At 44.2% G+C, this 27,383-nt stretch overlaps 1 protein-coding gene across 5 annotated transcripts; it reads right to left on the bottom strand.

Annotated features, from left to right (window-relative positions):
* Positions 1–714: 714 nt before the first annotated feature.
* Positions 715–27,020, bottom strand: sim1a (SIM bHLH transcription factor 1a). Of its 5 annotated transcripts, none has more exons than XM_082550859.1 (12): positions 26,893–27,020; positions 26,385–26,780; positions 22,770–22,852; positions 21,650–21,739; positions 21,461–21,569; positions 21,294–21,379; positions 20,513–20,712; positions 18,879–18,994; positions 18,430–18,577; positions 14,773–14,926; positions 5,971–6,358; positions 715–2,938 (listed from the first exon to the last, which is right to left on the bottom strand). In XM_082550859.1, the coding sequence occupies exons 2-12, from the start codon at positions 26,557–26,559 to the stop codon at positions 2,232–2,234; spliced, it is 2,256 nt and encodes a 751-aa protein (XP_082406985.1). In that variant the 5' UTR covers positions 26,560–26,780; positions 26,893–27,020; the 3' UTR covers positions 715–2,231. The 5 variants fall into 5 exon arrangements, with proteins under 5 accessions (XP_082406985.1, XP_082406987.1, XP_082406986.1 ...); XM_082550861.1 differs by having other exon boundaries at positions 18,888–18,994; XM_082550860.1 differs by having other exon boundaries at positions 26,906–27,020.
* Positions 27,021–27,383: the final 363 nt, after the last annotated feature.

The following is a 27,383-nucleotide window of genomic DNA, read 5'->3' as shown; positions in this document are numbered from 1 at the left end:
TACTTTTTGAAGAAGTAACTAGTAACTATAATTAATTACTTTTTCAAAGTAACTTGCACAGAACTGATGACAGTTCATCACATGTGAAACGTTATTTAGTGGCCACATCTGAATTTACATCTAAAACAGTGACTTTGTGTTGTCGTGATATGTCATCACAACTGTAATTCAAAAGGCAAAATTCAATGTGCATCTGTAAAGTCACATGTTTAATACGTGTGCCAACTGTAAACATTTAACACTCTGTTTCTTCTAAACAGGCCGATTCACGGCGATGCTGTGATTATGTAGTGAAAACAGACGGATTGCTGAAGCTGATTGGAAAACTGGTTGTAATTCATTTAGGCTGGCATGGTGGGGTCAGGTGGGTCTTACATGTGTTCAACACTTCAGAGTTTGAGAAATTCATGTCTCGCATGCATGTATCACATTAGCAGTGGATCTGTGATGCTGCCTGCAAAATGCTTGTTTTCATTTGTTGTTTAAAATATCATCAAAGAAGAAATGAATTACGAGTAAAATCTGTTTCACAGCATCAAAGTGTGCAAACAAAGTATATTTGTACTTTGAATTAATCTCCTGAACAAACAAAACAGTCTTACTAAATGAAACTACTGTATGAATTTAAGGAAACTGATTTCTTCATTGCTGCTCGTGAATGTCCGTCTATCCTTTCACGCCACGTTTACAGAAGCATATCCAAAGAACAAACAATCCACGTGTGCAAAATGATTTTTATTTGATCTTTTGCTCAGTCAAAAACACACTGAATATACAAGCAGTTAGACTGGATCTGATTGCAGCTATATTTCAAACTCATAAACAAACATTTATATAATAAATACTGTTTTTGCCCATGTGCTTAAATGTGATGGCCTTTTCTGTTGGAGCACATTTACAGTACACTATAAATAACTTTAAGAAATTAAGCACATTTCAGGCCGTGACTAAACAAAAAAATCAAACTGGTATAAATATAGGTTCATCAGCAATAACCAAACTCCAGTCTTGTTGTGCAAATATGTATAATTGCAACAACAGTTGCTTCAGGGATGATGAATGATGCAATTTGGCTAACTGACCGGGCACACCAACGTTTTGCATATGGTCACGAGCACCAATCGCCCTGCACTCACTCATGATTAACGTCATGGAAATGAAACTTCATATGTTCTGTGCACGCGCTCAGACCAAACTTAGAGTTTGCTAAACCGCAGCACAAAACCTCCTTCGCTCATTTTACTGTGATGCTATTCAAATATGATACTGTGTCAGCCAATCAAATATCTCCAAAGGTGTATTCAGTGTGTATCGCTCTCACTAGACGCCAAAAGTCAACGTGACCGTGAACACAAAGGGAGAGAAAACAGAGAATGGCTTTGCATATTAGTTTGTTTCAGGTGATCGCTCTCATTTCAGGACCAACCATCATGGCAGCTGGACAGTGTAGCGGTAAGACCACACACCTTTGGAGCCGACGTCACGAGTTTGATTCCCTCCCAGTATCCAGTAAGGGTCCTGGCTAGGCCCCCCCCATGCCGAACAGCGCGGCTGCAGCTCGGACGTTTCACTGCATGTTGTACTCTTTGTGATTGTGACCAATAAAGCTCGTTTCTTCTTTCTTTGCTCCGTGTCCAACCCAACCTAAGCCTGCCATGTGTCTTCACCAACAGTGTGTATAAAAAAAACATCAGTTCTGTCTCTGATAGAAACACATCGCCATGTGGACGAGTGAAACTGACACAGGATCTGATGCTAAACCAAAAGGGAATCCATCCGTTTTCTATCGAGTTCTAGTTTTGACTTAAAGGCCTTCAAATGGGAACAGACGCAGATCACAGGCCCACTCGGTTTGTTTGTGAACCGAGTGAAGCGCTGCATTTAAAGGACATCAAATCGATCCATAGTCGATTATAAGGCCGTGTGTAAATATGTGTGATACTCGAGTGGGTTTAATCAAACTCACTACCCTAACAAAACACATCAACTGCTCCCAGTTTGAATCATAACTCTGTTCTTTCTAATTCTGATTGGACCAGAGAAAAGTGTCCAAGCTTCAGCAAACAGACAGACCCAGCAGAGCCACGGGCACAAAGAGCTTCCTGTTTCAAATCGGACATTTTAGAAGCAGCCAAATGAACTTTCTCTGGGAATTCATTGGTACGGTGAAAAACAGATGCAGGTGAGTCTCTCCTGTGGAGAAGCTAAACAGACTGTGTGTCAGAAAAGTGTTAGCTTCCATTAGTAATAATGACAGATGTGCCTTTACGCCCAGTGGTCTGCTCTGCTGGTATGCGGAAGTGATCGTAGGGGGTGGAGCCGGTGCTGGTGGAGGTGCAGTAGCCCCGGAGGCTCTCTGGGTCATACAGGTGCTCCAGAGTGTAGCCGGCCAGGGAATATGCTGGATGCTTGTCCAGGTAGGGCCGCGGGTGTGTATGGGAGGGATAGAGGGCCGGAGCTGGTGTTGGGGAGCCTGAGCATGCCCCTGCACGACCAAAAGGATGTAACTGCAAAGAAAGGGGGGGCAGTTCTGTCTGGAGGTAGTCTTTGGGCTTATGGAGACACTCTGAACCTGGACTGTTGAGCTTAGACTGAGGGGCGGGGCTAGGCGTGGGGCTGATCACCTGACTTAAACCTCGACACAACATGGTCTGTAAAGGCAGAGGCCCTTGAGTGTACTCGGGTGTAAAGCACGACCCAGGGCCCTTGGGCAGTCCGTTTGCTGGCCCCAGTGAGGCCTCGGGTGCGGGGCCTTTGCGTAACTGCAGGCAACTTTCTTCTTCCTTGATCATCTGCTGCGTGGCTCGGATCAACGTCTCGATCTTGCTGGGCTCCTGTGGACTGCAGCGATAGCGGTCGGCTCGGTAGCGGTCCCCTGAGTCACTGGCTGAGCCTCCGTCTGGTGAGCTGACCATGCTATCCTCATCCCAGCCCCTGCCTGCAAAGGGAAGCAGTGACAGCAGAGGAAGCATGAATAAGAATTTGTAAGCTTAAGGTTGCTCCTTTCTTCCACTGAGATCTCTGCCAGTCATCAGCTGTAGTCCTGCATCAAACACCAAAACTATTCAGACCCATGACAGTCATGTGACTATCCACTCAGCACACACAGGAGCATCACGCCCCGTGGATCCTGGCTGAAGACACGTGTACTCATGGCTTTACTGCAGATGACCTGTGATCATACAGTGGGGCAAAAAAGTATTTAGTCAGCCACCGATTGTGCAAGTTCCCCCACTTAAAATGATGACAGAGGTCAGTAATTTGCACCAGAGGTACACTTCAACTGTGAGAGACAGAATGTGAAAAAAAAATCCATGAATCCACATGGTAGGATTTGTAAAGAATTTATTGGTAAATCAGGGTGGAAAATAAGTATTTGGTCACCTCAAACAAGGAAAATCTCTGGCTCTCACAGACCTGTAACGTCTTCTGTAAGAAGCTTTTCTGTCCCCCACTCGTTACCTGTATGAATGGCACCTGTTTGAACTCATCATCTGTATAAAAGACACCTGTCCACAGCCTCAAACAGTCAGACTCCAAACTCCGCCATGGCCAAGACCAAAGAGCTTTCGAAGGACACCAGGAAAAGTATTGTAGACCTGCACCAGACTGGGAAGAGTGAATCTACAATAGGCAAGCAGCTTGGTGTGAAAAAATCAACTGTGGGAGCAATCATCAGAAAATGGAAGACATACAAGACCACTGATAATCTCCCTCGATCTGGGGCTCCACGCAAGATCTCATCCCGTGGGGTCAAAATGATCATGAGAACGGTGAGCAAAGATCCCAGAACCACACGGGGGGACCTGGTGAATGACCTGCAGAGAGCTGGGACCAAAGTAACAAAGGTCACCATCAGTAACACACTACAACGGCAGGGAATCAAATCCCGCAGTGCCAGACGTGTTCCGCTGCTGAAGCCAGTGCATGTCCAGGCCCGTCTGAAGTTTGCCAGAGAGCACATGGATGATACAGCAGAGGATTGGGAGAATGTCATGTGGTCAGATGAAACCAAAGTAGAACTTTTTGGTATAAACTCAACTCGTCGTGTTTGGAGGAAGAAGAATACTGAGTTGCATCCCAAGAACACCATACCTACTGTGAAGCATGGGGGTGGAAACATCATGCTATGGGGCTGTTTTTCTGCCAAGGGGACAGGACGACTGATCCGTGTTAAGGACAGAATGAATGGGGCCATGTATCGTGAGATTTTGAGCCAAAACCTCCTTCCATCAGTGAGAACTTTGAAGATGAAACGAGGCTGGGTCTTCCAACATGACAATGATCCAAAACACACCGCCCGGGCAACAAAGGAGTGGCTCCGTAAGAAGCATTTGAAAGTCCTGGAGTGGCCTAGCCAGTCTCCAGACCTCAACCCCATAGAAAATCTGTGGCGGGAGTTGAAAGTCCGTGTTGCTCGGCGACAGCCCCAAAACATCACTGCTCTCGAGAAGATCTGCATGGAGGAATGGGCCAAAATACCAGCTACTGTGTGTGCAAACCTGGTAAAGACCTATAGTAAACGTTTGACCTCTGTTATTGCCAACAAAGGTTATGTTACAAAGTATTGAGTTGTATTTTTGTTATTGACCAAATACTTATTTTCCACCCTGATTTACCAATAAATTCTTTACAAATCCTACCATGTGGATTCATGGATTTTTTTTCACATTCTGTCTCTCACAGTTGAAGTGTACCTCTGGTGCAAATTACTGACCTCTGTCATCATTTTAAGTGGGGGAACTTGCACAATCGGTGGCTGACTAAATACTTTTTTGCCCCACTGTATATGTGAGGCTCTGTCGTCACCATCATCACTCAGTCCCTATGCTCTTCCCCTCACTAAGAACACCTATACCCTGCTACACCTGTAGCTCTGTTGCTGCCCACGTGACCCCAGCTGGTGTTAGCCAACACTGCTCAGCTGACCACACAGCTCCTGTCTGGATCTGCTGTGCAGTTTTTGTTTTGCTGTTTGGTACAAGAACCAAACCGAGATGAAGAACAAATACTCTGTTTACCTCTGTCCTCAGAACTGCACTCTCTCTTCACTACAAGGACAATGTGAGCCCAGTTTTGTGCAGGACTGTCCACATGAGGAGATCACTGCCTGAGTCCAAAGCTTGTGCGTTTTGTCGCCAGCTCTGGAGCTTAACTCTGCAAAAACATGTCACATGTGTGAAGACAGTGTTGAGGTGTACTGATCAAATTATTCTCCCCACAGCTAACTGGGCTGACCACGCTGAATCCTTCTATGGGTTTGCTGAGCGGAGCATGTGAGGGCTCTGGCCAGCTACACCCTGAGTTAGCTGCTCACCACGATGGCACTGACATACTGGACACTGGCCTGGAGATGGAGTTTTGGAGTGAGCAGGTAAGCAGACAAGACACAATCTCTCTCTCTTTTTTCCAAGCAGCAGAGAAGCTGCAGGTGGAGCAGCCTTACATATGCTATCACGCATGTTAAAGCTGTAAATACAGGTGTCCTCAGCCAGTACCCAAAGGGCATGATGTCCCACACTGCATGTGCTGTACCTCGTTAGGGAAAGCAGCAGCCAAGGGGTGCAAATGCACTTCATTAACTGATCATCAGAAAGTGTGTGTGTGTGTGTGTGTGTGCGCGTGTGTGTGTGTGTGTGTGTGTGCGTGTGTGTGTGCGCGTGTGTGTGTGCGTGTGTGTGTGTGCGTGTGTGTGTGTGTGTGTGTGTCAAGAAATTACAAAAAAACCGAGAAGTCCACCTGAACTCCATCTGAGCCTCAGTTTGCATGTCAGGACAGCATAGTTAGAAAAGGCCTGAACCAGTATGGCTTATTAACAAATACACGTCAGTGTGGCTGTATCTGCTTTGGAGAGATGAGACTAAAGCTGAGACGTCTGGTCACAACATGTAGAAAACCAAACAGAAAGTTCATTGTGCTAAAGCTGTGCAGATTTAAACAGCCACAGCTCCATGAGAGAAAAGGCCTCACCGTGGTGGGTGTGCACAGCTGTGATGTGTGGCACGCTGCCGTCGTAGTCTTCGTAGCTCTCCAGCGAGCTCTTGCTCAGCGGTATGATGGAGCGGGCGGTGTCCCACCACGTCTCCCTGCCTGGTGGAGGAGCTCCTAGAAAATATCGGCCTGCCTCGCACCGACCCCGCTCACAGCTCTGACCCTGACCGTGGATGTGGCTGGTGATCTGGTCTTCAGACATGTTGTAGCAAAGTGTACGAGGATCAGAGAATTGCCTGTAAACACAGGAGGCATCCACGCCTTCAGTCTGCTCCAGCAGTCGAGGGGAGGCCGAGTCTGTGAGCGGACTGCTGCCCCACGGACTGTCCTGGCCGGATTCGGAACGCTCTATCTGGAAGCTGGAATACTGTGAGGGTGAGAGGAGGAAGAAAGGGATGATCCAAAGACTGTGACTGCTGATTCTGGATGTTCAGCTACAGCACTTTGATCCAGAACAGGGAGACTGATCCACTGTTTTCATCATTCAAATGAACATGCAGCGTATTTGTGTATGAATACGCTGCATGTGCTGTCATCATGTTATTACACTATGATGAGGTACAGTCGTCAGCTCTGTATGTAAATATATATACAAAGTCTTTTTTCACAGCAAGTAGTTTAAAAAAAGCAGTCTTCATTCATGTTCCTGTGTTCTCCACAGTGTTACAGACGCACTGAAACTGTCACTTGGTGTTCGCTCTCTCTGCATTAGAGTATCGCTTCCTGTTCCTGCTCAAACGCAGTGGTGTTTCTGAGTAGCTTATCTTAGGGTGACCAACCGTCCTCTTTTCCCCAGACATGTCCTCTTTTTACGTTCTGTCTGGGGCGTCCGGGAGGAATTTCGAGATTGATAAAAATGTCCGGGTTTTCCTATATTCCGACAGAGGACCCATGTGTGTGACGTCATCCCCAAACTTGCTTTGTGAGCGCTTGTTCTGCGCTCACAGACAGGAAGGACAGTGCACAGCAACGCGCCTAATGATGTTTAAAAGATCCCAAAGCGCACGTCCTTCTTTCAGACGAACTTACCGACCATAGCTGGACATGGCCACGGGCCGATGTTTTTTTTTTTATAACGGTATAAACAATGAAAGGTGGTGGATTGGCCAGATGCTGGCCGATGTGTAAAAATAACTCAGTTGTTTGGTGGTGCTCCTTCAATCATGAAACTGATCAATGATCAGCTGATCTCTTGTTTGTTTATCGCCGACTTTGCGCCAGAAAGAGGAAACCAGCAGATGTCACGTTAAACAACAGCAGCAGTTTAAGCTTGATCAGCTGTTGTTAGAATTTAGTTAATATTAATTTCTAGTATCAGCTGATGTTTTAGGTGACATGAATGAGTTAAAGTTATGAACTGTTTCTGAGAGACAAATACACCAGGATCCTTTTCTACGTAGCTGACAGCTGGTAACTGTGCAGGGGCGGATCTAGCAAAGTTTTGTCAGGGGGCAGATAGGGCATTACCAGGGAGAGGGGGGCACAAAGAAATACTTTTCTTTTTTATTCACATTTAAAATGTCTCACTTTTAATAAATAATTATCTGAATCTTACAGCCAAAGTTTTTATCTGATGTAAAATGTATAGAAATCATACATATACCAACAAGACTGTACATCACTGTCACAACAGCGTTTCATTCAAAGGGTTTATGGCTTTTCCTATAATACCTGGTGGGTCGGTCTCTAGTCAAAATGCCCGGGCCGATTTTATGTTTTTTTAAGTAAGTTCTTCATGACTGAGCCAAATGTCCTCTTTTTTGGAAATCAAAATATGGTCACCCTAGCTTATCTGCTTAGTAATTTAATTAAAAACTGTTAGATACATTCTTTTTTCACAGTATAATCTTCACATGCTTCATCCGAAGCACACTCTCTGTGTACTCACTACCTAATTTATAGCCAAAGTATTCACTCACTGTCTCTGTAGTGTTTCGCTAGCTTAGCTTAGCTCGTAACCGACTCGTTAGCACCATGGCTACTTCACCTGTCCCTCCTGCACTTTCCTGCTCATTGTGACAGATGTTTAGTTACTCCCTGGCCTCCTTTAGCAGTAATGATACCTGCAACAAATGTAGGCCAGGATTACTGAATTGGAGACTCGGCTTCGCACCCTTCATTCACCCGTAGCTAGCCAGGCCCCTGTAGCTGGTGCAGCCGAAGATAGCATAGGTCCCGCTAGCTGTTCCCCGGCAGACCCCAAGCAGCTGGGGAAAGAGGGCGGCTGGGTCACGGTGAGGAGGAAGCATAGTCCTAAACAGAAGCCCCAGGTACACCACCAACCCGTTCATGTGTCTAACTGTTTTTCCCCACTCGGCGACACACCCGCCGGGGGTCAAACTCTGGTAATTGGTGATTCTGTTCTCAGACATGTGAAGCTAGAGACACCGGCAACCATAGTCAATTGTCTTCCAGGGGCCAGAGCAGGCGACATTGAGGGAAATTTAAAACTGCTAGCTAAGGGTAAACGTAAATTCAGTAAAATCATAATTCACGTCGGCAGTAATGACACCCGGTTACGCCAATCGGAGGTCACTAAAATCAATATTGAATCGGTAATTGAATAGATAATTGGCAAACCTTCTGAAAGAAACCTGGTCTTGTTATGAGAGACGGCATCCATCCCACTTTGGATGGAGCAGCTCTCATTTCTAGAAATATGGACAAATTTATTAAACCCCCCAAAATATGAGTATCCAGAGTTGGTACCAGGAAGCAGAGTTGCAGTCTTACACGCCTCTCTGCAGCTTCTCTCCTCCTGCTACCCCCCCAAAAACCCATCTCCATAGAGACTGTGTCAGCTCCCAAACAGACAAAAAACAAACTAAAAACCAGCAACAAACAACTTAAACATAAACAATTACAAAGAAAGAACAATACAGTATCCACATCTGAACCAAAGAGTAGAACAGTGAAATATGGATTATTGAATATTAGGTCTCTCTCCTCCAAGTCTCTGTTAGTACATGACTTAATAATTGATCAACAAATCGATTTACTCTGCCTTACAGAAACCTGGTTGCAGCAGGATGATTATGTTAGTTTAAATGAATCAACACCCCCGAGTCATTCTAACTACCAGAAACCTCGAAGCACAGGCCGAGGGGGAGGTGTGGCAGCAATTTTTCACACCAGCCTATTAATTAATGAAAGACCCAGACAGACTTTTAATTCATTTGAAAGCCTGATGCTTAGCCTCGTCCACCCCAGCTGTGAAACTCAGAAACCAGTCTTACTTGTTATCATCTATCGTCCACCTGGGCCTTACACAGAGTTTCTGTCTGATTTCTCAGACTTTATATCTGATTTAGTTCTGAGCTCAGATAAAATAATTATTGTGGGTGACTTTAACATCCATGTAGATGCTAAAAATGACAGCCTCAACATGGCATTTAATCTGTTATTAGACTCAATTGGTTTCTCTCAAAATGTAAAAGAACCCACCCACCACTTTAATCACACTCTACATCTTGTTTTAACATATGGCATAGAAACTGAACATTTAACAGTGTTTCCTGAAAACCCTCTCCTGTCTGATCATTTCCTGATAACATTTACATTTACAATAATTGATTACACAGCGGTGGAGAGTAGACTTTATCACAGTAGATGTCTTTCTGAAAGCGCTGTAACTCAGTTTAAGAATATAATCCACCCACTGTTATCATCTTCAATGCCCTGTACCAACATAGAGCAGAGCAGCTATCTGAACGCTGCTCCAACAGAGGTCGATCATCTTGTTAATAATTTCACCTCCTCACTACGTACGACTCTGGATACTGTAGCTCCTGTGAAAACTAAGGTCTCTAATCAGAAGTACCTGACTCCGTGGTATAATTCTCAAACACGTAGCCTAAAGCAGATGACTCGTAATCTGGAGAGGAAATGGCGTGTCACAAATTTAGAGGATCATCATTTAGCCTGGAGAAATAGTTTGCTGCTTTATAAGAAAGCCCTCCGCAAAGCCAGAACATCTTACTATTCATCACTGATTGAAGAAAATAAGAACAACCCCAGGTTTCTCTTCAGCTCTGTAGCCAGGCTGACAAACAGTCAGAGCTCTGTTGAGCCAACCATCCCTTTAACGTTAACTAGTAATGACTTCATGAACTTCTTCACAAATAAAATTCTTATCATTAGAGAAAAAATTACCAATAATCATCCCACAGATGTAATATTATCTACAGCTACTCTTAGTACCATTGATGTTAAGTTAGACTCTTTTTCTCCAATTGATCTTTCTGAGTTAACTTCAATAATTACTTCCTCCAAACCATCAACGTGTCTTTTAGACCCCATTCCTACAAAACTGCTCAAAGAAGTCCTGCCATTAATTAATTCTTCGATCTTAAATATGATCAACCTATCTCTAATGATCGGCTATGTACCACAGGCCTTCAAGCTGGCTGTAGTTAAACCTTTACTCAAAAAGCATCTCTAGACCCAGCAGTCTTAGCTAATTATAGGCCAATCTCCAACCTTCCTTTCATATCAAACATCCTTGAAAGAGTAGTTGTCAAACAGCTAACAGATCATCTGCAGAGGAATGGTTTATTTGAAGAGTTTCAGTCAGGTTTCAGAGCTCATCACAGCACAGAAACAGCTTTAGTGAAGGTTACAAATGATCTTCTGTGGCCTCTGACAGTGGACTCATCTCTGTGCTTGTCCTGCTAGACCTCAGTGCAGCGTTCGATACTGTCGACCATAATATCCTATTAGAGCGATTAGAACATGCTGTAGGTATTACAGGTACTGTGCTGCAGTGGTTTGTATCATATCTATCTAATAGACTCCAGTTTGTGCATGTAAATGGAGAGTCCTCTTCACACACTGAGGTTAATTATGGAGTTCCACAGGGTTCAGTGCTAGGACCAATTCTGTTTACATTATACATGCTTCCCTTAGGCAGCATCATTAGAAGACATAGCATACATTTACACTGCTATGCAGATGACACCCAGCTCTATCTGTCCATGAAGCCAGATAACACACACCAATTAGTTAAACTGCAGGAATGTCTTAAAGACATAAAGACCTGGATGGCCGCTAACTTTCTGCTTCTTAATTCAGATAAAACTGAGGTTATTGTACTCGGCCCTGAAAAGCTTAGAAATATGGTATCTAACCAGATTCTTACTCTGGATGGCATTACCTTGGCCTCCAGTAACGCTGTGAGGAACCTTGGAGTCATTTTGACCAGGACATGTCCTTCAATGCACATATTAAACAAATATGTAAGACTGCGTTCTTCCATTTGTGCAACATCTCTAAAGTTAGAAATATCCTGTCTCAGAGTGATGCTGAAAAACTAGTTCATGCATTTATTACTTCCAGGCTGGACGACTGTAATTCATTATTATCAGGAAGTCCTAAAAACTCACTGAAAAGCCTTCAGCTAATCCAAAATACTGCAGCAAGAGTCCTGACAGGGACTAGAAAGAGAGAGCAGATTTCTCCTGTTTTGGCTTCCCTTCTTTGGCTTAAATAATCAGGCCCCATCTTATCTTAATGACCTTGTAGTACCATATCACCCTATTAGAGCACTTCGCTCTCGCTCTGCAGGCCTACTTGTTGTTCCTAGAGTATTTAAAAGTAGAATGGGAGGCAGAGCCTTCAGTTTTCAGGCCCCTCTTCTGTGGAACCAGCTTCCAGTTTGGATTCAGGAGACAGACACTATCTCTACTTTAGAGCAGGGCGATATGGCCAAAAATATTTATCACGATATATATTTGAAAATTTGCGATAACGATATAACCGACGATATAATTGATGCGAGACAAAATACAACTCCACAACATTACTAGCGCAAAAAGACAACCTTCCATTTATTTTCACTTAAACAAGAAGCTGGTTTTTATGTACATTAAAGCTTTATAAAAATGTAACAGTGCAAATGCAAATTCCTTGCTGAAAGTTTAACCAAAAGGCATTTCCAGTAGAAATGGGCTGACATATCCTGAGCATAACCATGTATAATATCCACTGAAGTTAAAAAGAGGTGCTTTGCAAACTGCAGTGTGCAGTACGCATTTTTCGGACCATAAGGTGCACGGGATTATAAGGCACATTAAGCGAAACAAAGCAGTCAGATAAATCAAACTTTATTAAACTCATTCTTCTTGCTTCCTCCACTTCTGTACCATTGATTCATTAATGTTGAATTCTCTGGCAGCTGCTCTATTCCCATGTTGTTGCAGTATATTAATGACTAACCTCGTATTGTGGATGGATTATCTCAGTTGTTCTCCTGACTGAAGTTTGGTCCATTTACAGCATCCTGCCATGCGATTGCATTTGTCTCTAACCATGAAGAACCTTCACGTTAACTTTTATAAGTGGAAAAGTGTTAGTGTTCGTCCTCCAGCTTCACTGTTTATGTTATGCTAACATAGCTGTGTCGCTAGCGATCACGTAGCACATCATTATATACCAGCTAGCCCAACTTCAGTAACCCTACAAACGTCACTGCTGTTTAGTTTCCTGTCTTCATTTATGTTGGAACTGATAGCAGAGCTGTACGTTTGATTTTTTTCAGAAATCTCTCAGTCAGAACATGCTATATCATGCTTAGGTAACTAGCGAAACTAGCGAGCTAACTTCCGCTAACTTCCTGCTAACTTCTAACTCCGTTAAATGTAATAAATTTTGTTTTCATGGATGCCTGGAAGTTAAACTTTATAGTTACACCTGGTAAAGCAGCAATGCTGATCATTTTATTAAAGATGAAAGAATTTAGACAGTTTTTAACTCTAAGTGATGCTGCAGTGTTGTTTGACCTGAAGCATACGGAGTTTAGGACCCAGATTACTCCCAGATTTAAGAGCATCTTAGTCCGACAAATACGACAATAACAACGGCCGCTTGCATGTTCTGCAAAAAAATGTGCTTTGTTGTGTATCTGACGGACAAACACCAAACCAGTTCCACATCACTGAAGTTGCACCATTTTTACAAACCAATTCTGGTTCATCTGTTTCACTCAACAATCGGCCATGTGCGTATGAAAACAAAGGCACTGCGCATGCGCGTTTTACTCCCATTCTATCGCGATATTTCATTTTCCTATCGTTGCCTAACATTATACCGGTATTACCGTGAACGGTATAATATGGCCCAGCCCTACTCTACTTTCAAGATTAGGCTTCAAACTTTCCTTTTTGCTAAAGCATATAGTTAGGGCTGGACCAGGTGACCCTGAATCCTCCCTTAGTTATGCTGCAATAGACGTAGGCTGCCGGGGATTCCCATGATGCATTGAGTTTTTCCTTTCCAGTCACCTTTCTCACTCACTATGTATTAACAGACCTCTCTGCACTGAATCATGTCTGTTATTAACCTCTGTCTCTCTTCCACAGCATGTCTTTATCCTGTCTTCCTTCTCTCACCCCAACCAATCACAGCAGATGGCCCCGCCCCTCCCTGAGCCTGGTTCTGCCAGAGGTTTCTTCCTGTTAAAAGGGAGTTTTTCCTTCCCACTGTCGCCAAAGTGCTTGCTCATAGGGGGTCATATGATTGTTGGGTTTTTCTCTGTATCTATTATTGTAGGATCTACTGTACAATATAAAGTGCCTTGAGACGACTGTTGTTGTGATTTGGCGCTGTGTAAATAAAATTGAATTGAATTGAATAGCACAGACGTGTGTGTGCAGACATTCATCTGAAACGTTCTGCATCAACTGTTTGGGAACTACAGACATTTTTTAATGCTAGTTCCCTATATTACAGGTTTGAAAGTAACCTTACATCTTTTTAAATGTAAGATTTATTTTTAATACTGAAATGAAAATCATGTGCCGTCTGCCTGAGGTCTCAGAAACACAAAAACAGAGTCCCCACGTTTGGATTTATTTTCTAATCCACACAGCATGAACTCAACTATATACTCTATATTCATATACTCACATTAGTAAGCGCTGCTGAAGGATTACAGCACAGGTGTCCAACTCCAGGCCTCGAGGGCCGGTGTCCTGCAGGTTTTAGATGTGTCCTTGATCCAACACAGCTGATTCAAATGGCTGAATGACCTCCTCAACATGTCCTGAAGTTCTCCAGATGCCTGGTAATGAACTAATCATGTGATTCAGGTGTGTTGACCCAGGGGGAGATCTAAAACCTGCAGGACACCGGCCCTCGAGGCCTGGAGTTCGACACCCCTGGCTCACTGTGTCATTAAACTTGATAAAGCCAAAGCCGACTCCATACTGATCATGACTGACTATATTTGGTAGTTTCTCTTAGATTGACAGCCCTCGGTGGACTGACTAATTCAGTACAGATCTAAGAAGGAGACCTGTATATTTACACAGGTTATCCATATGGAAACAGACTCTTCAGAAAGTTTATTGCTAAGGTCTGGAAGAAGACCCAAACTGGTTAGTGAAGCTGTCTCAGCTATCCGGGGATGAATGTGTTCCTTCCTGGTCACTAGTTTGAGAGAAGAAACCAGTTCTTGAAACCACGATCATGAACTCTGTGAATGATGAACTGGAGTAATGGTTCAGTCCAGTGAGGCTTTCTCTGATGTCTGCCACTACAATTTATAATCCAAGCACCAGAAGAAGAAAAAGAAGAGGTGGAAAAAAAGTGTCTGACAAAATAAAGACATAATAAATCATTTTTTCATTTAAATCTAAAACTCAGTCCGGGTCTAACAATGCCTGCTGCTATTGGTGCACACTGTCTCCTTCAGCAAGGAGCACAGCTGCAGCGTTGCTCCCACGTCCCAACCAGGCAGCAGTGCAGTAACGTGTTCATACCTCAGTCTCAGAGACCTGCACTCACCTGTGTATATGGCGAGAGCCTGGCTTTGCTCTTGGGCCGTGATGCTCGGCTCTTGGCAGTTCTGCAGTTGTCTGTGAGGCTGCTCGTGCAGGGAAACGAGGCCTTGGATGTGGCCTGGTCCAGAGAAAGCTGGAGGCCTTTATATTCTGTCTCCCTAAAGACACACAAGCAGAAAAGCCCAGAGGTACAGTGCATAGATGTGGAGAGCTTCCAGTCTCGTGTAAAGACTATTTATTAAAGAAGACGATGAGCTGCATTTTCTCTGGGTGCAAAAAGTCAATAACATCTGTTTAGCAGTTAGAGTGTGATGAGTGCTGAGAGACCGGGCGATGTGTGTGGGTGGGTGGGTGGTGCTGAAAGGATGGGAGCTGCTTGTGTTACCAGAGGGATCCACTGAGCCGTCCAATTGAATACACCGACAGATTAAAGGTTACATCTCGCTCAATCAGACCCGTAGGACAAACTTGGACGTCCCACTGCGGGGAAATGGGAATTGATTTCTTGCTAAAGTGTTCTCAACATGGATGATGAATGGATTTCGAGACAACAGAAAACCTCTACACAGTTTATTTGAGACAAACAGTGATCTCTCTTCTGTCTCAGTCTCTGTAAACACCGCTCAGACACACAGGCTGTGGCTCGCTTACATTTGGAGAATCCTAAAATAAGAGGAGCATAAGCAGCGGCTCTGCCGGGGCATCCCAGAGAAATCCCACATTTGATGTTTTCCCAGCTGTAGTGCACTGTAGTGCATTTCATGTGAACGTGTTCCTGTGGTTCTTTATACAGAATGGTTTAAAGACTGAAACACCCAGCAGAGCTGCTGTGGAAGTCACATGAGTGAAATGTGGTCGCATGCGTTTGCTGCAGACATTTAAAGAATTGCTAAATTACTGTCAAGTGGAGGTATTAGGTGTAGAGGTCATCAGAGCTAAACACACAGTGGGAGTTCACATGCAGGTGAAGTATCCCATCACCTCTGCTATCAGTGGCTGTGTGGCCAAAGCTATGGGGCAAACCAGCTCTGCTGCTGATAGCAACACTCCACAAAAGCCTGCGCTCTCCTTATCTCTGCCTTTTGTCGTGGAAAAGTCAGACCGAGCGAGAGGACCACGCGGCTTCTTCTCCATCATCACTACATAAGAAAATATATTAAGAGGAGAAGAAATGAGCCTTATGAGGCTTCGATCCCTTTACAGCAAGCTGGGGCCGTAAATGCTCATCATCTTTACAAGATATCAATTAAAAGGCCGTAAACAGAAGCCGTTAGGGCTGCGATGCAGGACGTGCAGCAAACATGTGTCAAGCTGTTCTTTGCTTGTAAATGCAGTAAGTCATGCTGCTTAATGGAGGCTTTTTATGGGCCTTATTCATTCATTTAGGCTCTTGTACATCTGTGAAATACACACATCGGGGCAGTAAATAATAAATAAGTTTAGTTACTGACAGAGAGAGCGGCTGATGTCGGCACTGATCGGCTTCATTCTGTTTGAAAGAACAAGCATTTGACTGTTTTTATGGCCTGATGGTCCCAGCATGGTCAGCTCCTTTCTTTACACACCGCCAGACTGACTGTGCAGGTAACAGCCAACAAAGGACTCAGACTCTGACATCACCAGCATATCTACTGATAACACAGGAATGTCTCTGTCATCAGAACTAGGGAAAAACCCAGTTATTGGTTTCTGAAAGAAATCCTGATCGTTTGTTTCAAAGGAACAACAATAGTAATAAAAGGAAAAAGGACAAACTTTAGTTAGACGGCCTGATGCTGAAAACAAGGCTTTAACAGAGTTCCAGTTAACCTCCAGTGAGTAGCTGCTGTTTGCACAGCATCTCAGGACCAATACTATGTTATCAAAGCACAGACAGCAGACCTGCCCTGGACACTCAGAGACACTCAGAGACCACCTGCATGGGAAACACTGATGTGTTCTGCACTTCAGCCTCAGTAATTCATACACAGCACTGATTGGACCTGGGCTTGATCGCAGCGCTGTGGCTCAGATGGGCTCTGAGATTATTCTTGTTCACAATATACAGAATCACCAGACGTGTCCAAATCAACCCCGTCCTGTTCAAAATATGACTGGTAGGACTGGTCGTAGGCAGACGTGCTGTAGCCTTGTGTCCTTTACAGGCAAAGAGCAGAGACATGAGCACCTGCAGCGCTGCAACCTCCAGTTCTTGGTTTCTACATTAGAATTTCAGCAGCCTTCACTGTGTCTTTATCAGCGTTGCTTTGAGTTGGTGCTGAATAAAGATGTATGTGTGTTCATCAGTGTGAAACCTGAGGCTGTTAACTGGCAGCTGTCAAACATCATCACATTTAAGTCTATGTTAGTGTAACAAATGACCTTTTACAGGGAGTAATTAAGTAATGTAATGGATTACTTCAAAATAATGAGTAATATTCTTTGAGTAAGAAGCCTAACACTGGTGAGAGCAGACTGGGTGGAATTACAGAGGTTTATACTGGTTTCTCAGGAGAGCCACCAGCACAGACGTCCTCAGCAGAGACTGAGCAGGAGAGAGCTCACACATACTCATCTGCTTTGTGTTTCCTGATGTGTGCTGAGTGCTGTTAGCAGCTAAACACTAAGTAAAGAGGTGAATGAGAGGAACATCAGCTGTTCTCTGTCCTTCTCTCAGGCACTAAGATTTCACAGTGGGGTCATGGAGCCTCCTAAACTGTGCACTGTAACCATGTAGTGCATCTGTTCATGGGGCTACCGTGCAGTTAACGTGCAGTTAACGTGCAGTTAACGTGCAGTTAACGTGCAGTTAACGTGCAGTTAACTGCACTGTCACTTTCATTAGTTCCTCTGATTGTTTTAAAAGTCAATTCAGATATTGCAGCAATTTAAGACTCTGCATGTCAACATGTCAGCGTCTCCACGGACACACATTAAATACACCTGCTGCGACACCTGTGACTGTTCTCACTCAGTCACTTTATAGTCATTATATGTATACATACATATATCATTATTATTATTAATATAATCATATATTAGTCAATTGTCTTCCAGCGGTCAGAGCAGCGACACTGAAGGAAAACTGCTGTTTCTTCTTCACTCACTGTGTTCACAGACCTCTGCTCAATCATACCTGTTATTAATCTCTTATTAGTCTCATCTGACCGTTTTTATTTGTCTGCATCGGTGTAGATGAGTGCCTTTGCTTCTGACAGAACAAATGTGCGTTCATCTGCGTGACGCTGCAGTCCTCCCGACTGACTGACGGTGTAACACTGTGTTCTTGCTGTCAGTCTTACGACCACGAAAGTGATTCTTCTTCTTCTACTAATTCATGAGCATCATAGTCATTAAATACGTGCTGCTAACCCCGTTAGCTTTGTCTTCTGCATAGATCAAAATGCAGACTGTAACCAGCTGAGCGATAAATATCCTGCCATCTGTATCAGACAAAGAGCTTTCCCTTAGATCTATTCCTCATGCTGCATGCCAGCTTCATCACCGGATGATACTGAGTGATTTTTCATGTGATCTTTGGGAAGTGAATGGCAACATCAGATATAGCCTTAATTGTTCAAAATCTCGTTTGTCTCCAACAAATCTTCTGAGTGTCAGTCTGACCTTTGACCCGTGTCTCACAGAGGAAACTGAGTGTGTAGGAGCTGCAACAGAGACTCACGTGAGAACATAGTTGACGCTGACAATGCAGTGAGGTCTGGATGAGCGGCTGTTGTGGACAATGGTTGCATAACTCTGAACCCACACCCAGCCGCCATGCTTGGCCAAGAAACGGTAGTACTTTGTAGTGACCTGACCTTTGACCAGCACTGAAACACCGAGAAAACAACAGGTCAGAGAAACATCCCAACAAATTACAGCACAGGGTGGAATCACACCAAGATCATGCTGGAACTACAAAATGTGTTTATTTAGTTTTGTATTGTTTGGTGCTCTCATTAGTCTAAATGAACAACGAATGTATTTATGGAATATCTGTTCATTATACTGTAACACTGTTATACTGTAACACTGTTACAGTATAATATGCTGTGTGTGTGTGTGTGTGTGTGTGTGTGTGTGTGTGTGTGTGTGTGTGTGTGTGTGTGTGTGTAAGATGGTAAAACAAACCTAACTCACACAAATGATGAGCACAGCGCAGGTGGAAGCAGTCACAGCTGTGGACGTGATGATACAGAGTTTTCTCGATTAGATCCTGAGGCTCATAGCCCGTCAGCTCTGCAACCCTGGAACACACACAGACACACACACACAGTTACATCTCATCATTTGCAGAGACTTACTCTAAATACAACAACTTTTGTTTCCTTTTTTTACCCCAAACTTCAAACTTTACTATGAAACGTAAGAATGTTCACTATGTAAACAGATTGATGTCCCCACAGCATTACTAACACAAGTACTGCTGACACACACACACACACTATCAAGTATAAATCAGGCTTCCATACGGTGGCCCTACGAGGTCAGATGCACTGCAACCAAAGGAAACAGCAGCAAATAGAAAAAACAAACATACAGGAAGTAAAAAAAGTGACAATGGAAGTTGAATAAAGGACAAGTGAACAACTGCAGATGGCACTGAGACGCTGCAAGAAGAGGAACGTTTGTGTTGTGATGAAGAAACACATCACGTGACTCCTGTAAATAAATGTTTACTATCCGTCACTTCTGCACAGACTGGCTCCAGTAACTCGTTTCTCTTGTGTTTTATGTGCTTTTGCAGCATTTTTATTATATGCTGGTGTTTTCTTTGATCGTACTTCCTGTATTTCTACAGGCCCTCACACAAAACGTGTATCAAGCAAATACCAAAAACCAATGCTGTGATTGAGTATTTCCCCTTCCTGGTTTCTGTTTCGCATATCTGAGATCCTACAGTTTAACATGAAGATTTCATTTGTTAAAGGAAAACGGTTATCCAACCCTACCTGGTCCTGTGTGGAAAAAGTAATTGCCCTCCTCGTTAAATCATTCATTAACTGTGATCAACCCCATTTATTGGAAAGTTTAGATCATTTTGCGGAGCTGGATTACTCCCACACATGTGTGACAACACAGAAAGCTGAGGTCTAAGGAAACAAAGCCAGTGACATCTTTGAGTCTGAAAGGCGCCACAAAGCCAGCTTTGTAGCTCCAATGAAAGACGCTGAGAGTCGTATCCACATGTGGAGAAAACTGGGAACAACTGTGGAACTTCCCAGAAGTGTCTGGCCAACCAAACATCCGTCACTCCAGGAGGTCACAACGAACCCAGAGCAACATCTAAAGAAGAGCAGGCCTCTCTTCCCTCAGTTATTGGCATCCGTGGGAGAGCTGTACGGCAAACTCTGTGCTGACCAACAACACAAACACTCCACAAAGACATTCTGATGGTCCCAAAGACTTTGGGGAAAACAATACAAAAGGTCTGAGTCCCCATACATGTGGTACAACACAGCATGTCAGGAAAAGAACATCATACCCACAGTTACACATGGTGCTCTTTGTCCTAATTGATGGAACCATAAATTGTGCTCTATGTAAGAACATCCTGCTGTCAGTCAAGCTCAGGCACACAACGATCACTCACGGCCACGTCACTCAAAAGAAACCAAACGTACGCTCTGGCCTCGCTTTAACATCTCAGGCGGGTCATTCGTGCTTGAAAACAATTCTGTAAAAGCTAAGAGATCAGGAAAGGGCCAATCTACGCACACGCCTCTGTCCTGTGAGCAGCAGCTGCAGACGGTGAGCGGACATACCGTGAGTCGAGGAAGATGAGCTTCATGTCCAGACTGGCTCTGAACATGAACATGTTGCTGTGCAGTTTGATCTCAGTGATGGCGCTGGGCGGCAGCGAATGGCCGACAGCCACCAGCCCGATGTTCTGATAGCAGCCGTCAAACGGAGACATGTCGAGGCTGTACTGTCGAATCTTCAGGTAGCCGCTGCAGTGGATCACCTGGGCCAAGCGGACACAGCAGGTAACAACATCAGTCACGCAGGAGGGTACGTTTGATGAGCTGAGGCCCAGACCTGATGTCAGGGTTGTGCTCTTTCACTTTGAACCCGTGTTTCAGTCTGTTAGACTTTCCTGTGAGACGAGAACACTGGACAGAGGTCAACATGACGTGGATGCTGTTGCTGCCACAGCAGCACGCTGCAGTCAGTACGACTTGCTGGCCAGCAGACGTGTTACGCTGCAACTCTCGACCCATATTTATACATAAAAAAGGAAATCCTGACAACCCCGGTGCACATGGAGACGACTGCACACAGTTTGAGCTGTAGCTCTGAGTAAGTCAGCCGCTTCAGCGCGGCGGTTACTGCAGGGTTGGACCGTCCTGGGATACGTGGTGGTTTATCTTCCAGAGCTATACGTACATATATGCATGTCATTGTCCTTCACTGAACACTTGTGTGCTCCTAAAAACTGCACGTCTGTTTGACCTCGAGTGTGAGTGCACATCATTTCCTCTCATCTCTGAAAGTTTGATTTTGTGTGGCTGATGAGGGCAGCGTGTGTTCAGACCACTCTGTTACCTTGTAGCCTCCACAGGTAAGACCAGCATTTCTTTTAGCAAGGACGCACTTCATTCTGAGAAAGAAGGAGCGCTCCATCTCATATTCTGCAGAGACATAAAAACTCACATGAGCTGTGCTGCATAGTGATGCCGTACACAGAAGCACACGTGTAGATGGCTGATTACCTTGGACAAAGTGGGAGTGGTAAGGCTGGTGCGCTGTGAGGACAGCTATCATTTCATCGTGGTCTGCTGGGTGGATGTACTCGTAGATGCTGTTTCCTGTCAACTCTACCTGTTGAAATGAACATTCAGCTCACAGCTATGACATATCAGGCCCGGAGGAAGCGACCACATCGGGTGTGTCAGACCAACCTGTGACAGGCCCAAGTGCACTGACGCTGTTTCTGATATGTACATGATTTTCCCATCAGGAGCAACCACAAAAATGAAGCCATCTAACGTCTGGAAGAAACGGTACAGGGTAGAAAAGGCGTTATTGCACAGGTACAAAGCTGCTTCTCTTTTTAGTTGCATCTGTGTTATCATCTGTTTCTGTGTATCTGCACATTTAGGGCCAATTACGACGGTGGAGTCAGACTGTTTCCCTTCTTTGATGGAACTTGGCTGTGGCTGCATTCAGCTCCGTGCCTTTGCTGTCTGTGCTGTGCAGATTTGACTTGTTAGAGACAAAGACGGCTTCATGCACGAGGAGAACATGGCCTCCTTGCACTCTGGAAAAAGAAATTCTGCATATGTTTTTGCTCCGGTCTGTGTTAGCAGGCTCGTTAGCTCGTTTGGTTTGCCTGAACCTAACGTGACATGTTCCCGGGATTAAACTGGAGACTAGCGTGCCTGGAAACCTACACGTGGTTATTAAAACCTCAGCATCATGAAGTCCCTCCAGCTCAAACTCATGCAGCGTAATGAGAATCGATGTACCTGTTGACTCTGTGTTCAAATGTTTTTAAAACTATTGATTCTGCTGTGTGGTCATGATGGAAGCTGCCTTTGGAAAACCCTTCCCTGTTTCCTTATGTTACTGTTAGATTTTCCAGTATTTTCTGCATTAGATGCTGCTCAGCTGTTCACCTAAAAACGTATGGAACAAAGAGGAAACACTGCACGCGTGTCAGGAATAACTACTATTGCTGCTGTGCTGGTTCTCATGTGTAGGCCCAGCACTGTTCAAGTGTTTCCTCCGTTGTCATTATGACTGATCGAGGCTAGCTAACCTCTGCTTCGTTCAGCCTGCAGCCGGCACACAGCCCGGCTCCATTGTGCTGCGGCTGATGCGAGAGGCTGCAGGCTCTGTGCGTGACCACGAATGTGTTCAGCTCATTTCACACTGAAAGCACAAGAATGAAGGCAGCAGGAGGCATGTGGCAGCAGCTACCAAACCTCCAACAAAGCTGCATTGCCAGGCTGAACAATGATGATAATAAAGTGCACATGCAGTTGCCTTTTAAGCACCAGTACTGATAGCAGTGAGTACCTGTAAGAGATGGGAGCCTAGTTCCTGGCTGAGCCCATCCAGAGAGCTGCTGCGGCTAACGTGCCCCCAGGACTCCCCCAGGCCTGCGGATCAACCAAAACAGGTAAGTGTAAAAAACCGCGTAGTTTGTTCTTTGTTCCAGATAAATAACACAACTCATCACAGTCTTAGTACGAGTGGTTTGGGAACACTGACAACAACCAAATCTGCGCCCTATGAACGGCTTTTCCATGATCGTCCTGTAGCTCCGATCAACAGCGAGCAGGGTCTGACAATACAAGATATATCCGGACAAACAGGAGTCTTTACTTCCATAAGTGAACTGCTAATTCTGCGGAAAGCGAAGGCATCTCTGGAATTAAACGGGACTCCAAATGTTCCTTAAATCTGCCCAGTTTAAACTCAGTGTGAAGTCTGGAGTTTGTTGCCCGCAGCGCTAAAAATACAGCGAAGCCAAAAATAAGTGAAGAATCGGGAAAATACTTCACGAGCCCCTCAAACGCGGACAGAAGCGCGCAGACAGAAGCGCGCAGGGCCCGGCGAGCCTCGCAGGCCCCGACGCGCCCAGCTGCGGCAGCGGGGCGCGTTTACACGCAAAGCCCGCTCTGCAGAGCAAACAGACGGCGTGCAGCGACCGGAGCCGCTTCACGTTTGCGTGACTACACACAATCAAATAAACCCAGTGCACAGACCGAAATATCAACTTCCACGGAAACTCAATAAAAACACTGAGATGATTTACGGCGTTCAGCAAAAACAATCACGCGGAGGGACGCCGCTGCAGGCCCGGATGGTCGTCACGTCACGGCCACAGAAACAGAAATATGAATTCTGATTGTTCGGAAGAAACGGACACAAGAAACTGACCCGAGGTTATTGTAAAATATTTCCACGGACAGCTTCCTGATATCGTGGGGACGCCACTGTAACGCCACCATCACCGAGGCGCAGACTCCACAACAGGCCTGTCAGCGTGGAGTGCGCTCTGCGGATCAACCCACGAACCGTGACCCAGAGATCAGGATATTTTGTATTATTATAATTGTCCCTCTCACGCGCTAGCTTTTTACATTTCACCTTAAAAAACAAACAAACAGATTTATCGGCAACAATACAAATATTTACCGTCTATATATAAATACACGAACAGCTGCTTGTTTTATACACGATCTATATTTAACATAAATATATTATATTAAATATATTATATTATATAAATATATTATATATATTTATGTTAAATATATTTATAATATATTATATATATATTTATGTTAAATATATTATATTATATTATATAAATGTATTATAAATATATATATATATATATTTATATAATATATTTATGTTAAATATCCATCCATTCGCTTCCGCTTATCCTTTTCAGGGTCGCGGGGGGCGCTGGAGCCTATCCCAGCTGTCATAGGGCGAGAGGCGGGGTACACCCTGGACAGGTCGCCAGTCTGTCGCAGGGCCAAAACACAGGGACAGACAACCATTCGCACTCACATTCACACCTAGTGGCAATTTGGATTATCCGATTAACCTATCCCCACAAGCTGCATGTCTTTGGACGGTGGGAGGAAGCCGGAGTACCCGGAGGGAACCCACGCAAACACGGGGAGAACATGCAAACTCCACACAGAAAGACCCCGGCCTGATGGTGGAATTGAACTCAGGACCTTCTTGCTGTGCGGCAACAGTGCTAACCACCGTGCCACCGTGCTGCCTTATGTTAAATATATTATATATATTTAACATAAATATATTATATAAATATATATATATATATTTATATAATATATTTATGTTAAATATATTATATATATTTATGTTAAATAATTATATATATAATATTTAAATAATTATATATATATTTATTTAACATAAATATATTATATATGTTAAATATATATAATATTTAAATAATTATATATATATTTATTTAACATAAATATATTATATATGTTAAATATATATAATATTTCAATAAAAATCGAGTAAAGACATAATTACATTAAAAATATATTATTATAATACATTTAAAAATATGAGCGTCTCACACTGGTGACATTAAGAACGTAAAATAATAATTTCATGTTGAACAGTTAAACAGAGACAAACTTTATGAGCACAGTTTGGTTGCACTGCATGAAGCTTTAATGTGAAATCAGCCAATTAGTGCCGAGTACACAAACTGGAATAATGAAAATCTTCAGCAGGAATGTTTTAAAAATCTAATGAATAATATTTGGACACTGAGCCACGCGCTGACGAGGCGGTTAGAAAAAAGCAGGAACATTTTTCCCGTCATGCTTTTCTTTATTTGACGCGTTTTTGAAGCTCATACACGAGCTAATTAAATGGAAACAGTAAAAACACGAGTTCATTTCCTCAATATGGAGACACGCAGACATCCTCCACGCGTGCAGGATGGGGGTGACTGTGCCACACGGTTATTCATGTGCGGTGCGTGTGGCCTTAGAAAAACTGAGACTCTGGAAGGAGGACAACTCTGGCTCTGCTATACTGTGGCGACCTTTTTATGCCACGGTCTGGTCCACGGGGTCCACGGTAGTTCTGCGTGATGCCTCTATGTTGATTCATTCATTCGTGTTCTTCCAGGTGACAGAGTCCCACGGACTCACTGATGGAGCTCATCTGCTGGTGTCTTCATAACCATCAGACCTGAAGCAGACTGAGGAGCAGGACCAGCGTGTTCGTCACTGTCATCAAACGGAAGTGACGGATGTGTTTTATGACGTTCTTCCGTCCAGCTGAGCTTTTGCATCGATTAGATATTTTCCCTTGAATCTGGACCTTCATAGAGTCACGGTTACCGACAGTCCTGAACTACATCACTGTCTGTGTTTTTGCTTTGAATACATCCCACGACCGTCCCGCTTTCCACAGTGATTCTGCTCATATTTATATTCAATAAAGATCCATTTCCAGCGAATGCGTGATCGTGGAAGCAGTTTGAAGCAAAGTCCAGTTGGACGTTATTTTGCATTATGTGAAACCAGTGCCTCCCAGTTTGTAACAAACCGACGGTGGTCATGTTCCAATCAGCTCCATCCACACCGGCCACTGATGTCTGCCAGGCCCGACAGGGACCCCACGGAGACCCCACAATCTCGATTTCGTTTCCACTAAATTCTATTTTTCTTGATCAGAATATTAAAAAGTCAGCAGCATCAGAATTCCTGAAAAATCAAAGCGCCAAGAATATATATAGAAACACGCGAGTAAAAGCCTGGAGGCCGTGTTTATTTCACCACAGCGATCTGTGCAGAGCTGTTAGATAAAGCAGGATATTTACTCACAGGAAAAAGCTCCACTGTGCTGTGGAATGTAACGTTTGCTTTCTGAACAGATTTAAAAAGTAAAGTTTAATTTAAAAATATTAGAAATGTAAATATTAAATAAAAACACACACGCACGGAGAAAGTGTGCTTCTTGTTATTGTTAAACGTTCACGGACCAAACAGAATAAAGAGACGCTCGTGTCGTTAACAAATCCACGCAACTGTTTTAAACACAAGTTGTATTGATCGTGCTGTGATTATTATTAGTATGATTCTCTTCATCAGTATTTAAGGGCAGCGCACCCACCTTCGGGGAAGACCACTCTCATCTTCAGGTAGCTCGTTGTGAGCCGGATGATCGAGGCTTTGTCCAGCTGGGAGGTGATGGCGGAGGGCAGCGGCAGCAGTTTGGCCAGTTCATAAAACTCACTGTTTTCCTTCTCCCGGCGCGTCCGGGCCGCGTTTTTCGACTTCTCCTTCATGTTTCTGCGTCAGCGCCGATCCACGCTCATAGCAAAGCAGACGTCTCCCTCCGCGCGGCCTAAACGTCACAGCTGCAGCTGGCGCGTGCACTCCCGCCCATACCTCCAGGTGCTTCGGGGCTGACGTGGACGGGTCCCGGTTACTCCTGGCCGCGTGAGGCTCAAAGCTGGAAGCTCAGACGCATCACACTGAGACCTCGGACCGCCGCACACAGAAGGCCCTGCAAGGGTCAAAATAATAATGAAAAACAATTTATTTTATTCACAGGCGCGATCAGTCTGCGTGTAACAGCTCCACGAGTGGCTAGAACACTGACAGCTGTTCCTGCTCACCTCACTTTCTAACCTGTTGGTTTTCACACGGTCTCCAAGAAGCTCCGCACGCGCGCATCCTCCATCCCGTGTGATTTTCTGGTGGCGCATCCACAGCCTGCTCTGTACCGCGGGCACGAAGGCCTGCTGCTATTGGACGACTGCTCGCATACCTATTGGTTAGTCTATGTACCGAGGCCTCCAGGAGGAAGGAGATTGGCTACTGAACACATTCACCTCTGTCCTGAGGAGGCTCCAACGATTCCTCAGAAACAGCATTAAAACCGTCATGTCAACCGTGTATATATACACACATATATATACATACACTTTATTAAAATATTTATTATCTACAAAAAAAACCAGAAGAAAATGTTGCTTAAAAAGTTTTCTAACAGCGACAGTGAGAGCTTCTCCTTTATTGCATCTTGTCTTTTGGGTTTTCATCTTTTTATATTCATATTTTATTCATTTATCTGCTCATTCATTCATATGTATGTATGTATTTATTT

The sequence above is a fragment of the Aulonocara stuartgranti genome (genome assembly GCF_965226115.1).
Source record: "Aulonocara stuartgranti genome assembly, chromosome: 11".
Classification (NCBI taxonomy): Eukaryota; Metazoa; Chordata; class Actinopteri; order Cichliformes; family Cichlidae; genus Aulonocara; species Aulonocara stuartgranti.
Note: the sequence above shows the minus strand (reverse complement) of the source record. Positions and strands in the feature narration are given on the sequence as shown.

Coding starts and splice junctions, on each gene's coding strand:
- sim1a (XM_082550859.1), bottom strand. CDS start 26,559: ATGAAGGAGAAGTCGAAAAACGCGGCCCGGACGCGCCGGGAGAAGGAA. Junction 21,570..21,649: donor TGCACTTGGGCCTGTCACAG/GTTGGTCTGACA, acceptor TCATTTCAACAG/GTAGAGTTGACAGGAAACAG. Junction 6,359..14,772: donor GGCTCTCGCCATATACACAG/GTGAGTGCAGGT, acceptor TCACCCTCACAG/TATTCCAGCTTCCAGATAGA.